This window comes from Pseudorca crassidens, chromosome 5 (genome assembly GCF_039906515.1).
Source record: "Pseudorca crassidens isolate mPseCra1 chromosome 5, mPseCra1.hap1, whole genome shotgun sequence".
NCBI classification, from domain to species: Eukaryota; Metazoa; Chordata; class Mammalia; order Artiodactyla; family Delphinidae; genus Pseudorca; species Pseudorca crassidens.
This window is the reverse complement of record NC_090300.1, coordinates 22,636,257-22,652,121: the sequence shown is the minus strand read 5'-3', so window position 1 is coordinate 22,652,121 and position 15,865 is coordinate 22,636,257. Positions and strand designations below refer to the sequence as shown.

General features: G+C 37.6%; 1 protein-coding gene across 1 annotated transcript in view; it reads right to left on the bottom strand.

Annotated features, from left to right (window-relative positions):
• The window catches only part of ANKUB1 (ankyrin repeat and ubiquitin domain containing 1), a 42,809-nt gene extending 38,780 nt beyond the window's left edge, over positions 1–4,029 (bottom strand). The window contains 2 exon segments of the mRNA XM_067737200.1: positions 2,492–2,635; positions 3,940–4,029. Of these exon segments, the coding sequence (XP_067593301.1) occupies positions 2,492–2,635; positions 3,940–4,029 (234 nt within the window).
• Between the last annotated feature and the right edge of the window lie 11,836 nt (positions 4,030–15,865).

The following is a 15,865-nucleotide window of genomic DNA, read 5'->3' as shown; positions in this document are numbered from 1 at the left end:
TGTTGCATTTCTAGATGGTAACAATGAGCTAGCAGAAAGAGAAATTAAGAAAACAATCCCATTTACAATCACAACACAAAGAATAAAATACCTAGGAATAAATTTAACCAAGGAGGTGAAAGACCTGTACACTGAAAACTATAAGACATTGTTGAATGAAACTGAAGAAGGCACAAAGAAATGGAAAGATATGCCATGCTTATTGACTGTAAGAAGCAACATTGTTAAAATGTCCATAAAAACAATCTACAGATTCAATGCAATCCTTATCAAGATCCCAAGGACATTTTTCACAGAAATAGAACAAAAAAACCCTAAAATTTATATGGAACCACAGAAGACCCTGAATAGCCAAAGCAATTTTGAGAAAAAAGAACAAAGCTGAAGGTATCACACACTCTGATTTCAAACTATATTACAAAGCCATAGTAATAAAAATGGCATGGTATTGGCAGAACAACAGATATATAGATTAATGGAACAGAATTGAGAGCTCCAAAATAAACCCACACATACATGGACAATTAACTTAGAACAAAGGAGCAAAGAACATACAATGGAGAAAGGATAGTCTCTTCAATAAATGTTGCTGAGAAAACTGGATAGCCACATTTAAAAAAAAGAAAGAAAAAGGAAAGACACTAAATCAATATCTCATACCATACACAAAAATCAACTCAAAATAGATTAAAGACTTAAATGTAAGACCTGAAACCATAAAATGCAATAGAAGAGAACATAGGCAGTATGCATTTTGACATTGGTCTTAGCAATATGTTTCTAGATATGTCTCCTCAGGCAAGGAAAACAAATGGTACTACAACAAACTAAAAAGATTCCACAGAGCAAAACAGTAATTCAAAAAGATATATGCACCCCTATGTTCACTGCAGCATCATTTACCATAGCCAAGATATGGAAACAACATAAATGCCCATCAATGAACAAATAGATAAAGAAGATGTGGTGTGTATGTGTATGTATATATACACACACAACGTATATATATATATATACACAACGGAACTAGTCAGGCTTAAAAATGATTAAATCTTGCCATTTGCGACAACATGATGAACCTAGAGGAATTTATGCTAAGTGAAATAAGTTAGACGGAGAAAGACAAATACCATATGATTTCATTCATACGTGGAATATAAAAAACAAGTAAACTAACACAAAAAATTGAACAAACCAAACCAAAACATAGATATAGAGAACAGAGTAGTGGTTAGCAGAGGGGAAGGGGTGGTGGGAGGAGGACAAGATGGGTAAAGGGGATCAACTGTATGGAGATGGTTGGAAACTAAATTTCTAGTGGTGAGCATGTTGTAGAGTATAAAGAAGTAGAAATATAATACTGTACACATGAAAGATATGTAATGTAGTGTTATAAACCAATGTTATCCCAATAAAAAATAAACTTTAAAAATTTATCTAAAAAAGCATAATAAAAAGATTTAAAAACATGAATAAATGCTTATAAGACATTAAAAACATGTATAAAATATGGCCTTTTTTTTTACATAAATGGGATCATACAATGTTTTTTTTTTCTGTGACTTATCTTTACTACTTAATAATAAATATTTTAGAAAATTCTTTTAAAAAATAGACTTCCCACTTAGTCAATCAGTAAAATATATGAAAAGAAAAAGAGTTAGCTTTAGCTACCATAAACTTTTTTTAATGCTAACCATGAGAAAATAAGTGTCCCATTTAGCAGAAAATATGTACTTTACTAAGTTCCTTGAGGCTCATGTTTTCATATGGGGTAGAGAACCAGTACTGAATACTATTTCTATCCTAGAGAACAGCTCTTAATACTCTTTAGGCTACCTGTCTCTTTGAGAAATTGTCAAAAGTTAAGGATCCTTCACCCAGAAAGTCTCCAGGTACATAATTTTGCATATTTTGCAGTTTTAGGGTTTTGTTCTTAAAGCCAGCCATGGACCCCAAATTAAGCACCACTGATTAAGGACAGTATAAATGGAAAATGCTGTCTCTGTTATATGTACACATAATTCATGAATGGCTGCATTGTAGGATTTGAATGTAGATCCTGCCATTTCATTCTTATTGTTACTGAGAATTTCTTCCCTTTCCTCATTCCCGTAATCCATTGTAAGGCCATGGAAGTGACCTAATCTTCTTTCTCCCACATCAGTGTTCCAGATCAGCCCCTTGGCCTTGATCCTATATTGGTTTATAGGTTGCTCTGCGATGACTGTTTTGGGGCAGGCAACAAGGGGGATAGAGGAGGGAAGGGAGAGAAAGAGTAAACAAAGGGAGCTCTATCCAGTCTCCATGCCTTATTTCCCCTTACAGCACAAATTGTGCCTAAGTCTAGTTATGCAAGTGGAAGAGAGGGGAAGGCAAGAAGAGAAAACCTCTTCCTACATTGTGAACTACTTTGGTTGAATTCTTCATAACTTTTTCTGAAATGAGGTAGACATCTTGGACAAATTGTTACTCTGATCATCTGTCATACCTTAACAAAGCATTTGAGAGTTGAACAAAAAGATATTCCAACATCAGTAAGACTCCAGCTGTCCTTTAGGGCTGCTCCAGCGTACATCAGCTCCAGATACCTCCTGCCTTGTTCATCTTCAGAGAGAGGAATGTGGAAATAATCCTTAAAAATCAATAGCATATTATGAAAACAGCATATCTCTACATTACTAGACCAGCAATGTAATCTCTTATCTTTTACATTTTCCACTGAGTATTATAAAATTGGGACAGAAGGAGGAAGTATTAGACAGGAGTTCTTAATCTGAAGTCTTTAGACATCCCCAAAAGTTGATGGTTAGAACTTAGGTGGCAAAAAACTACATTTGGTTTTTATTAACTTCAAATAAAATGGGGATTTTTCTTATGTATATAGACAACAAGCTAAAGTAGCAGTAATTGACTGTTCCTGTGACTTTGTCACCAATAGAAATCACAGATATTTTCATATCCCATCATTGTTGTTGCAGATACAAAATATTATTTATACTGATCTCCTTTGAAATTGTAATAGTTATGAGATACACTGCAAACACTTGTTAATGTGTTAATAAGGAAACCCACATGTCACAATATCACAATTTGTTTTTTAATTTTTTTAAATTGTATTTCAGTATAACTGGTTTCCTTTTTTGGGGGTATGTATTTTATTTTATGCATTTAAAGACATTCTGAGAAGGAGTCCATAGGCTTCACCAGACTGCCAAAGGGATCCATGATACATAAAGATTAAGAGCTTCTGTGTTAGAAGATCTAGATTTTAGGGATCATAGTAATTTACTATATATCATGTAACTATGATTCAGTAAATGATCCTTAGTAAATGGGAATAAATTATCTCCAAGTTAAATACCATTTGATGGTCAGTTCCTAAATATTTGTCTTAATTTTCCATTTTATAGTGAGTATTTATAAGAAATTTGTAAGAAAAGTACTGCACCCAAATTATTTTTTATTCTGGCTCTGTGATCCTAGGTTAAATGGTCAATCTATCTGAGCTTCAGTTTTCCCTGAATGCAAAATGAGGCTGTAGCCCAGAAGTCCTCTCCACCTCCAAAATCCTTTGGTTCTTTATAGTTGCTTGCTCACCACACAGGCCATCTATCTGACAACTGTATGCTCCACTTACCTGGCCTAGAGTTAGTGTCTTATTTTTCTCCTTTTGTGAAGAATTTCAGTAATACTATCTGGCCAATACACAATCTACAAATATCATAAAGATAAGCTAAACTTTTTTTCCTCTGAGAATTTTCCTGTCTAACACCTCCAGAGTTAATATCTTCTAACAAACGATTATGTAAGCAAACAATGATACTTTCAAATAGTTTTAGTCCCCTGTTTGCTGAAAATGCACCCACGTACAGTTTAAACTTCACTGCATACTTAAAATTAATGCACATCTTAGGGGCTCAGGGACAAAGTATGTACCTTTATCATCAGCTTGACAGCCTCCACAGTTTCATCTGCTGAAACATCAAATGGTTCAAAAGATCCCTCAAAAGCTATGAAAATCCTCATTTTGTCAAAAAAAGAAAGAAAGAAGCTGTTTTCAAAGATCCTATTGGATAGCTGGGAGAATCCAGTTCACAGTTAAGGACAAAAATGATGGCCAGAGGCAGCTGTCACTGTCTAGCCTCAAAGGCGAGTTGAGAGAACGTGGAGAGAGAAGTCCCGCAGTACCACAGTATCCGGTGAAACTGACAGCAGCTACATTGGAGGAAATGTTTCTCTGCCAGTGGCATTAGTCAACAGCCACCTGTTGCTCTATTATGGAAACCAGAAAACTTGACAATGGTTGAGGCAAGTGTGAACAAGCGTCAAGCATGTAATACAAAACTGCCACACATAAATTATACTTTGTAATGTGACCACCATCCATTGATACTTGAATCCATATTCATCCAAGTACAGCTGATGGAAGGACCCTTAGAACTATGTATTTGAATTGGGATGCACTGGCACAGAGTGAAGCAAAACAGAGTTGATTTTATTGAATGCAATCATCCTGGAAGTTCTCTGTAAATAACTCTGAGCTGAAGCATTCTGGTTTCCATAGCAACTTTGTGTACTTGTTCCCTGGCGGTATTTCTAATCCTGCCACGGGGTACAGAACAATATCCACTTGCACTAGGGAGAGGAATGTGTAGGCAAATGACTCTGTGGTTTTCCCTTCCCATCTCTGCATAATGGAATCTACCCAATAACAACACAGTATAGTTGGTATTTCTTTTAGTCCTTGCCCTTATGTTATTTAGAACAATTTACCATTGTTATTTCCTTCAACTTCCCTTAGTGTTGGTGGAAAATATTTCAAACCACCCTCAAAAAATGAGCAAAGATATTAATCACCATTATGCAAGCTTATATTTTACTGGAACTTAATTCTAAGACTCTCCTCTGAAATCCCCAGTATTATACACTTGTTCTAATGCTATTATGTCTGATCATTTTTTTTTTTTTTTTTTTTTTTTTTTTTTTTTGCAGTACGCGGGCCTCTCACTGCTGTGGCCTCTCCCGCTGCGGAGCACAGGCTCCGGACGCGCAGGCTCAGCGGCCATGGCTCACGGGCCCAGCCGCTCCGCAGCATGTGGGATCCTCCCAGACCGGGGCACGAACCCGCGTCCCCTGCATCGGCAGGCGGACTCTCAACCACTGCGCCACCAGGGAAGCCCATGTCTGATCATTTTTAAAAATTAATTTATTTTATTTTTGGCCGCATTGGGTCTTCATTGTTGTGTGCGGGCTTTCTCTAGTTGTGGCGAGCGGGGGCTACTCTTCGTTGTGGTGCGTGAGTTTCTCATTGTGGTGGCTTCTCTTGTTGCGGAGCACGGGCTCTAGGCGCGCGAGCTTCAGTAGTTGTGGATCGCGGGCTCCAGAGCTCAGGCTCAATAGTTGTGGTGCATGGGCTTAGTTGCTCTGCAGCATGTGGGATCTTCCTGGACCAGGGCTCAAACCCATGTCCGGGAAGATTGGCAGGCGGAGTCTTAACCACTGCACCACCAGGGAAGCCCTGATCATTTTTTTAGTGTTTGTAAATCTTGTCTTCTTCCTGAAGACAGACCTAGGACAGAATCCCTATCTTTCATTTCTTTTTATTCTTAACAGCACTTAGCATAATGTGAGCCACATGATAGTTAGTAAATGTTAACCTGTTAACTGATTCTATTCATTCACAGTCTGAGTTCCAACTATAAGAAACTTGAGAAAATGGAAAACATAAAAAAGGCAAAGGATTTCACTGCAAAGCTAATACTTTTGGCCTCATGTTTTTCAAGTGTTGCAACACAATGATACCTTCTTATGCTGTTAGCATTTTGATAGAAAGAGCATTACCATAGGACATAGTTAATGCTGTTTTGGTGTCTTGCTCACCCTCCCTCACCCCCTCCAGCTGCCTTTACTGTTGACTGCTAAAGGCTTATAGCTACACCCCTTTTTCCAAAGAATTGCCCTCAGCTGATGGGAGCTGCCTTGCCAGGAAAGCTATGCACCCCTCCTCAATAACTGACTGCAAAGGGGCTATAAAATGCCCACTCTTATATTAAGGGGTGAAAATTCTTCAGAGGATCTCTGTAGAGCAGGCCATAGCGGGACTTTACCTGAGACTACATCCTTCTTCAGCTCTTTCTTTTCCTGAATCCTGCTTAACTCTCTTCCTTACTAAGATTTTCTTGAAGAGTGCTCCCTCAGTAATTGGCGTACATCCCAATCCCTGTCTCAGGCTCTGCTTTTAGAGAAACCAGCCTAGGGCAGAGGATTTTTTTTTTTTTTTTTTTTTATGCGGTACGCGGGCCTCTCACCGCTGTGGCCTCTCCCGTTGCGGAGCACAGGCTCCGGACGCACAGGCTCAGCGGCCATGGCTCACGGGCCCAGCTGCTCCGCGGCACGTGGCATCCTCGCGGACGCGGCACGAACCCGCGTCCCCTGCATCGGCAGGCGGACTCTCAACCACTGTGCCACCAGGGAAGCCCCTAGGGCAGAGGATTTTAAAGAAAGTCATAGGCATTAAGAAATCACAACCAAATGCTTTATAGCTTCCTGAGCTGTATATTTTCTTATACATGTCTATTTTTATATTCTGCAGTAGACTTGGCTTTTGGAGTAAATGCCCGTCTCTCGTAGGCATGGCTGGCCCCTGGTCTGGTTGGTTGCCGGGTCCTGACGTGTATGGAGCTGCCAGCTACTGGGTGGTGGGCTGGGTCCTGAGGTGGCTGGCTGCAGAGCCCCAGGGGGGTCCCAGGGCTAGTGCTATCCCACTGGTGGGTGGAACCTGGTTCTGGAGTAACTGGTTGCGGGGCCAGGGTTCCTGGATCTAGTATCGGCATGCTGGTGGCTGGGGTCAGTTCCTGAAATGGTTGCCTGTGGGTTCTGGGGTGTCCTAAAGCTGGTCTGGCTCACTGGTGAGTGGGGCTAGAGCCCAGGGCAGCTGGTTGAGGGGTCCAAGCTGTCTTGGAGCTGGTGTTAACCTGCTGGTGGACAGAGCTGAGGCCCAGGGGTTTCTGGGGCTAATGTCCACTGTTGTGTGATGCTGGCCCTCTGGTAGGTGGAGCCAAGTCCTGTGGTCTCTGGCTGTAGGGACCTTGGGGTCCCGGGGTTAGTGCCGGTGCACTTGTGTGTGGGTTTGGGTCCTGAGCCCTCTGATGGACAGGGTGTGTCCCAGGGTGGCTGGGTGTTCAAGGGTTCCTTAAGGCAGCCTGCCTACTGGTGGGTGGGGCTGTGTTCCTGCTAGGCTAGCTGTGTGGCCTGAGGCGTCCCAGTACTGGTGCTCACAGGCTGGTGCGTGGGGCTGGGTCCCAGTTTTGGTAAGCTAGAGGGAGGATTCCAAAATGGCACTTGCCAGCACCAGTGTCCTCCTGGCCAAACGGAGTGCCCCAGAATGGTTGCCACCAGGGCTAGCTCCAGTTGCCTGCTGCCTCTCTGGGAGACTCTACAGGATCAGCAGGTGGGTCTGACCCAACCTCCTTTCAAATTACTGCTTCTGCTCTGGGTCTTGGACTGTGTGAGATTCTGTGTGTGCCCTTTAAGAGTGGAGTCTCTATTTCTCACAGCCCTCTGGCTCTCCTGAAAGTAAGCCCCACTGCCTTCAAAGCCAAATATTTTGGGGGCTTGTATTCTCAGTGCAGGATCCCCGGGCTGGGGAACCTGACGTGGGACTCGAACCCCTTGCTCCCTGGGGAGAACCTCTGCAATTGTAATAATCTTCCCATTTGTCGGTCGCCCACCCAGGGGTATGGGTCTTGACTATATCGCATCTCTAGCCTTCCTACCCATCTCCTTGTGGTTCCTTCTTCGTATCTTTAGTTGTAGAAGATCTTTTCTGCTAGATTCTGGTCTTTCTCATCAATAGTTGCTCTGTAAATAGTTCTAGTTTTGGTGTGCCCATGAGAGGAGGTGAGCTCAGGGTCTTCCTACTCTACCATCTTGACCATCTAGCCAAAATGTTCTGACATGAGAATTAAAAGTTGAAAAGGGTAAGTAAAATTATCCCTATCATAGGAGACATAATTGTAAACCAATAAATCATGGCAATCAAATTTTTAAGACTACTACAAATAATGAAATAATTCAACTAGGTGCCTGTATTTATAATTAATACACAGAAATGAATAGTTTTCTAGAAACAAATGACTGATATAGAATATAATGGAAGAAAATACTCCATTTATAAAAGAGAAAAAAGATAATACGTTAGGAGTAAACTTAGCAGGAAACATGTAAGAAATGTATAAAATAAATGTAAAAACATAACCAAAAAACATAAAAGACTTGAACAAGTGGGCTGGCATACCGTAACTTTGGAAGGAAGGTTCAAAACGATTAAGTCATCAATTCTTCTTAAGTCAATATAAAAGTAACTTCCTAAGTTAGTATATAAATTTAATATATAAATTTAAAAATCCCAACAGGATCTTTTTCCAGGTTTATTGAGATATAATTGACATATATACTGCGTAAGTTTAGGGTGTACAATGTGATGATATATGTATACATTGTGAGATGCTTACCACAATAAGATTAGTTAACACATCCATCACCTCACACAGTTACCTTTTTTTTTGGAAGTGAGAACATCTAAGATCTACTTTGGGCTTCCCTGGTGGCTCAGTGGTTGAGAGTCCACCTGCCGATACAGGGGACACGGGTTCGTGCCCCGGTCTGGGAAGATCCCACATGCCGTGGAGTGGCTAGGCCCATGAGCCGTGGCCGCTGAGCCTGCGCGTCTGGAGCCTGTGGTCCGCAACAGGAGAGGCCACAACAGTGAGGGGCCCGTGTACCACAAAAAAAAAAAAAAAAAAAAAAAACTACTTTTAGCAACTTTCAATTATACAGTACAGAATTGTTAACCAACAGGATTTTTCCAAACTAGGCAAGATGTTCTAAAATTAATGTAGAAAAATAAGCAAGTATAGCTAGAAAAGCTCTGGAAGAGTAGTGAAAAGCACTCACCTACAAGATGTTAAAATATATTATAATGTTACAATAAGGTTAAAACAGTGTGATCCTGGCATATGAAGAGTCAGAAAAATCAATGGAAAAATAGAAAGCATAAAAATGGACTCACAAGAGTTTACTATATGACAAAAGTAGCATCTTGCAAATTAAGAGGTACAAACTTCCGGTTTGAGTCACAAGAATGAAATGTACAGCATGGGAAATATAGTCAGTAATAGTGTAATATCTTTGTATAGTGACAGATGGTAACTAGATTCATCACGGTGATCATTTTGAAACATATAGAAATATTGAATCACTATGTTGTGCACCAGGAACTAATATAGTCGTTGTAGGTCAATTAATTATACTTCAGAAAACGAATAACAAACTCATAGAAAAAGAGATCAGATTTTTTTAATTTAAGTACAGTTGATTTACAATGTTGTGTTAGTTTCAGGTGTACAGCAAAGTGATTCAGTTCTATATGTATATATATATATGTGTGTGTATATATATATACATATATATATACATATATATGTATATATATAAACACACACATACATATATATATATACATACATATGTATTCTTTTTCAGATTCTTTTCCCTTATAGGGTATTACTAAATATTGAGTATAGTTGCCTGTGCTATACAATAGATCCTTGTTGGTTATCTATTATATATACAGTAGTGTGTGTATGTTAATCCCAAACTCCTAATTTATCCCTCCCCCCTGCTTTTCCCCTTTGGTAACCATAAGTTTCTTTTCTATGTCCGTGGGTCTATTTCTCTTTTGTATATAAGCTCATTTGTATCATTTTTTTTAGATCCCACATATAAGTGATATCATGTGATACCTGTCTTTGGCTTAATTCGCTTAGTATGATAACCTCCATGTTGCTGCATATAGCATTATTTCATTCTTTTTTATGGCTGAGTAATATTCCATTGTATATATGTGTGTATGTATACACACATACATACATACATACATACACATACCATATGTGTATGTATACATACACATACCATATCTTCTTTATCCATTCATCTGTCAGTGGACATTTACGTTGCTTCCATTTCTTGGCTATTGTAAATAGTGCTGCAACGAACATTGGGGTGCATGTATCTTCTTTGAATTATGGTTTTCTCCAGATATATGCCCAGGAGTGGGATTGCAGGATCATATGGTAGCTCTATTTTTAGTGTTGTAAGGAGCCTCCATACTGCTTTCCATAGTGGTTGTACCAATTTACATTCCCACCAACAGTGTAAAAGGGTTCCTTTTTAAAAAGAGATCAGATTTGTGGTTACCATAGGGTGGAGGAATTGGATGAAGATGGTCAAAAGTTTCAAACTTCCAGTTATAAGATAAATAAGTACTAGAGATGAAATGTACAACATGATTAATATAATGAACACTGCTGTATGTTATATATGAAAGCTGTTAAGAGAGGAAATCCTAAGAGTGCTCATCACACAAGATAAAAATAATTTTTTCTTTATTTTGTATCTATATGAGATGATGGATGTTCACTGAACTTATTGTTGTAATCATTTCATGATGTATGTAAGTCAAATCATTACGCTGTACAACTTAAACTTACACAGTGCTGTATGTCAATTATATCTCAATAAAAATGGAAGGAAAAAAGAATATAAAAAAAAAGTAGCATATTGTATCAGTGGTGATGGTGTGGGGAAATAAGATAGTGTTGAGTTACCCAGTAGTTACCTGAAAGAAAAAAAACTGGAGCTCTACTTTTTTACCTAGCATCATGAGAAATTAAAAATGCATCAAAGATTTAAATGTAAAAAATAGAACTATGAAAAGTTAGTTTTATAATAAGGCAAAAAGTAAGGTGCAAAACAGAGTATGTAATACACTACCATTTGAGGAAAAAAGGGGGAAATCAGATCTATAGATACGATATATGATATAGTTTGCATATACCTCAAAATCTCTGCTAATACACTCAGGAAACTAGAAAGCACCCTGGTGCCTCTGGAGAGGAGACTTGAGCAGCCAGGGATCAAGGATGAGAACAGTACTTTTCACTGTATTATCATTTTTAAAAATAGATTTAAGAGAACTTTAGATTTAAGAGAATAGATTTAGAGAACTTTTAGGTTCACAGCAAAATTGAGCAGAAAGTACATAGAGTTCTCATGTACCCACATACCTACTGCCATCACACAGGACAGCCTTACCCACTATCAAAATCCTGAACTGAGAAGTACATTTGTTACAATTAATGAGCCTACACTAATACATCATCATCACCCGAAGTTCATAGTTTACATGAGGGTGCACACTTAGTGTTGTACATTGTATGGGTTTTGACAAATGTGTAATGACATGTATCCAACATTATATTATGATATGGAATAGTTTCACTGCCCTAAAAATCCTTTCTACTCTGTCTATTCATCCTTTCCTGTTCCAACCCCTGGCAACAACTGATCTTTTCACTGCCTCCATGATTTTGCCTTTTCCAGAATGTCATATAGTTGGAATCATATAGTATGTAGCCTTTTCAGGTAAGCTCTCATTTAGTAATATTTAGTAATATGCATGTGTCTTTGCATGGCTTGATAGCTTATTTCTTCTTAGTGGGGAATAATATTCCATCATCTGGATGTACTACAGTTTGTTTACCCATTCACCTACTGAAGGACATCTTGGTTGCTTCCAAGTTTTGGCACTTATGAATAACGCTGCTATAAACATACATGTGCAGGTTTTTGTGTGGATATTAGTTTTCAGTTCATTGGGGTAAATACTATGGATTGTGATTGCTGGATGGTATGGTAAGAATATGTTTAGTTTTGTAAGAAACTGCCAGTTGTCCTCTAGAGTGGCTGTACCATTTTGCATTTCTGCCAGCAATGATTTTGCTCCACATCCTAACCAGCATTTGGTGTTGTCAATGCTTGTATTATCTTTTAATTCTTTTAAAATTTTGAACCATGTGGAGGCATTAACCAGTCAAAAAATTAAGTTAGAAATAAAATCCAAAAATAAAAAGCCCAACTCAGTCCTTTCAAGAAGCCTTCTTTATCTCCCCCGGAAAGTTGACATCTGTTCTTCCACTGCATCATATATTCTTTACCCGTAGAACCTTTTATACTGCATTCCACTTATTATGTCAGTGTCAGCCTTCCCCATTAGACTAGGAGCTTTTTGATGGAGGGACAGTGTCTTAATCACCTTTGAATACCCAGTGGCATAGCTCAGTGCCTTGCAGTGATTGAATAAACAACATAGGTTATTGTAGATTGATATCATTAAAAATTGCCTTGTAACAGTGAAATGATAAGTAGCCTTGAAACTCTCTTAGGAATGTAGGGAAAGCTTGAAATGATAAGAATTAGACTTAAAAATACTCTTAGTTGAAATCTAGGAACAGCTTGCTTTAGCATCTAGAGGCCCTTTTTGTTTTTTCATTTTCTAGGAATTTTAAATTAATTTAGTTATCCTACTGGGTACCTAGGTCTTTGGTACCCAAATGGGATATGCTAGGTCTTTGGAAGATTTGATGATGAATGTGACCTTAAGGGATATGCCATGAGTAAGGAAGACGGTAGTTGTCTAAAATACCTGGGCCAGAAACTGTACTATAAGATGAAGTGTGAAAAGCAGCACAAACAAAATAAATGATATGAAAGTGAAAAGACATTTGATCTGAAATGAAGATATACTGTTTATTAACTCAGTACATATACACTGAAGCCCTACTGTGTGCCAGGCACTGTTCTGTGCTGGACTATTGCAGTGAACAAGACATGGAGCTTCCAGTCTAGTGTGAATGGGTGCATGTATTTAGAGTGGAGCAACAAATAAATAAGCTTGTTTAAAGAGAATGATCAGGTAGTAGGGATAGCATGTAAAAATAAATAAGATAATATAAATGTAGAGAAATAGGAAAGGAATTGCTTGCTAGTAATAATGGTAGGAAAGAATTAGGTTATATGCAGGGAAAACAAGTAAATAGAAAGATGACACATACCAAGGGAGAAAGAGAAAGAGAACAGTAATGTTACAAGATGAGGACTAGGGTAAAAAAAAACAACTATGTCACAATCAGTGACGAATATATTTTAGTCCTCTGATCTCTCATATATTTCAAAGATGAAAATCAGTGATTTCAGTCTTATTTCTGTACTGAAAGTTATGGTAGTCTCCCTATTACAGTTTAACCCTTTACTTTAGTTTCCTTTTAAAGCTCTGAAATAATTACATATTTGAATTGACTTTAAAATATATTTTGATTTATGATATATTGATACATGTCATACATGTTATGTGATATATCCAAAATAACAAGAAATATAATTTAATGTCACATGGTAAATAGTATTGCAAAGGAATGCTGAGTGATTGGTGGCCCTTTACAATAATTTTTGCCTTAGGAGTATCTGCTTTGGGTTGAAAATGCTCAATGCTGATGTGTTGAGAAAAATTTATAGCATCTTTTTTTAATATACAATTATGCTTTTATGATTGTTACTTTTAAAATTTGTCACTGAGTTCCATTTCATCTAAGAAAGCATAAATGTGTATTTGAATCACCTGATAATCCTCTTAATATATGGATTCTCATTGAGTAGTTCTAAAGTGGGCCTGAGATTTTCAGTTCTAATAGACTCCCTGGACTATACTTTAAATGGCCAGGAACTAGAAACTATATGGAGATTTTTAAAAAAGTAGTTATAAAGAAAAACATATTTTGATTCAGCAGCCTCCCAATTAACTACAAAGAAAATCAAAAGAAAATTATTATTTAAAATTTCATTAAAAATAATCTTACAAAACAGTGATTTCAATCTTGCATTCCTTAATTTTCTTGAATATGATAAAAGATATAAATAAAACAATCTATTTTGATATGACTGATACCAATAAGCATTTTTCATTTGTAAATTAATAAAAGTAAAATGAGCTACCTTCAATTTAAAATTCATGAGTTTTCAAAGTCATGTTTATTAAAAGATAATTTTTTTATCAAAAAAAGATGCAAGCTTATTTTGACCACAAAGCTTGTTTCACGTTTCTCAACCCCTGAAAAGTTTAAGAACTAGTAGTCTTTGTTTTGACTATGAATAGGTATGATGATTTACTGTACTGCTACCTCTTTTGAGTAACTCTTGTTAACTGGAAAAGGCTTTCATAGAAAGCATTTGTCTGTAGTGCCAGGATGGACCTTATGTTGCAATAGGCCAGCCTTTTGAGAATAAAAACAAGTTTGAAAAAAGGAAATAGAGTTCTTAATTCTCAATATTCTTTCTGTCCTTATATTATTCCTGATTCTTTTAAAGTACCGTTTTAGTTTTTTTAAGAAAGTAATTTATTACTATTTTTATTTTAACTGGAAAAACAATCATGCAGGTTTGGGCAATCCTAAAACACCTAGAGATATTTAGTTAAATATAATACATCTTCATAAGTGCAGAGCTTGCAAAACAGTAAGGGATATCCTCTTGGGTCAAACAAAGAGGAAACTAAAAATCAGATCTTACAGTTTCCCACGTTTGCTATTTAGCAAAGAAAAACAGGAACGGAATCAAAGACTAAAGAAGATGGACTTAACTCTAAAAGGAATGGATGATTTAGAAGTTTGGTCTGGAGATCAGCAGCATCAGTATCACCTGGGCACTTGCTGGAACTGTAGAATCTCAGGCTCCATTGCAGCCTACTGAATCAGAATCTACATTCTAACAAGTGCCCGGGTGTTCCTATGTATAATAGTTTAAGAAGCACTGGTCTACATGATGTCATAGTTGAGGGATACTAGGAAGACTTCTCTTCACCGCCAAGTTTTTCACTCATTCATTTCAGTATCTAAAATTTCATTTTCATTTAAGGTTTTGTGGTTTTGAAAGCTACTCTATAAAACATGTATCTTTAACAAGGCTAATACTCTTGTATTCATTTACTAAAAAGTTTTCTAAGTGACAGTTAGCTGGAAGCAGAGCTTTGGAGTTCTAAGACAGGTAAATTTTAGGTGTTGGAGAGCGAAGGGTAGGCTCAGATAAAGGGTACAATTCAGGCAGGACAACCAGGCATAGATAGAATGTGGTGAAATCTAGGAACAAGAGGTTGCATTACTTGCCCCAGATAATACAGGAGAGGGTCATTTGGTTTCAACTTGAGCCCTCTCTTTCGTTATACTGGCTACTCATTGTTTGTCATCTTGGTTCAAAGCTCAGGCTCTGGATATGGATGGACTTGCATTCAAATCCCAATTCCAGAGCCCAAGAGGTCTATTTCATTTCCCACCAGCTGTGTGAGTTTGGATGAGTTATTTAATTTCTTGGAACCATAGTTTCCTGATCTGTAAAAATAAACACAATAGTAGGACCTAAGGTTGTCATGAAGATTAATAAAATAACGTGTAAAAGAGCTTAGTACAGTGTTGTTGCTGCTACTGCTATTGATACTATTAGTAGTGAGGAGAGCAGGGGGAACAAGGAAAAGTCTGGGCATATTTTGAGAGCACTGGTCTCCTGGGGATAGAGAGTCTGATATGGGAAATAACAATGTTGAAAGGAAAGATTGGAAAGGTTTGAGAGTAAAGTATGCCTAATTAAACATTTTACTTAGCACTGAATGTAAAGAGATCATGATAAAAAGTAAAATTATGAAGTAGCAGAGAGGTAAGACAGAGAAGGAAGACTGTAAGTAAAAATGGGAGTCTAAAAATAGCAATCAATTCTAGCAATTCTCATACAATGTCTGTCTTTTTTTCCGTTAACTGGTTATTATTACTATCTGACAAACCTAGTGCTTTAATTTTATCATCTGAACACATGCAAGTGTAATTCAGCAGTTTCCCCACATCTTTATTTTTGGAAATGAACAAACTAGTGGCAGAGGCATTTCATTAAATTGCCAAGATAGATAAGACTTTACCAT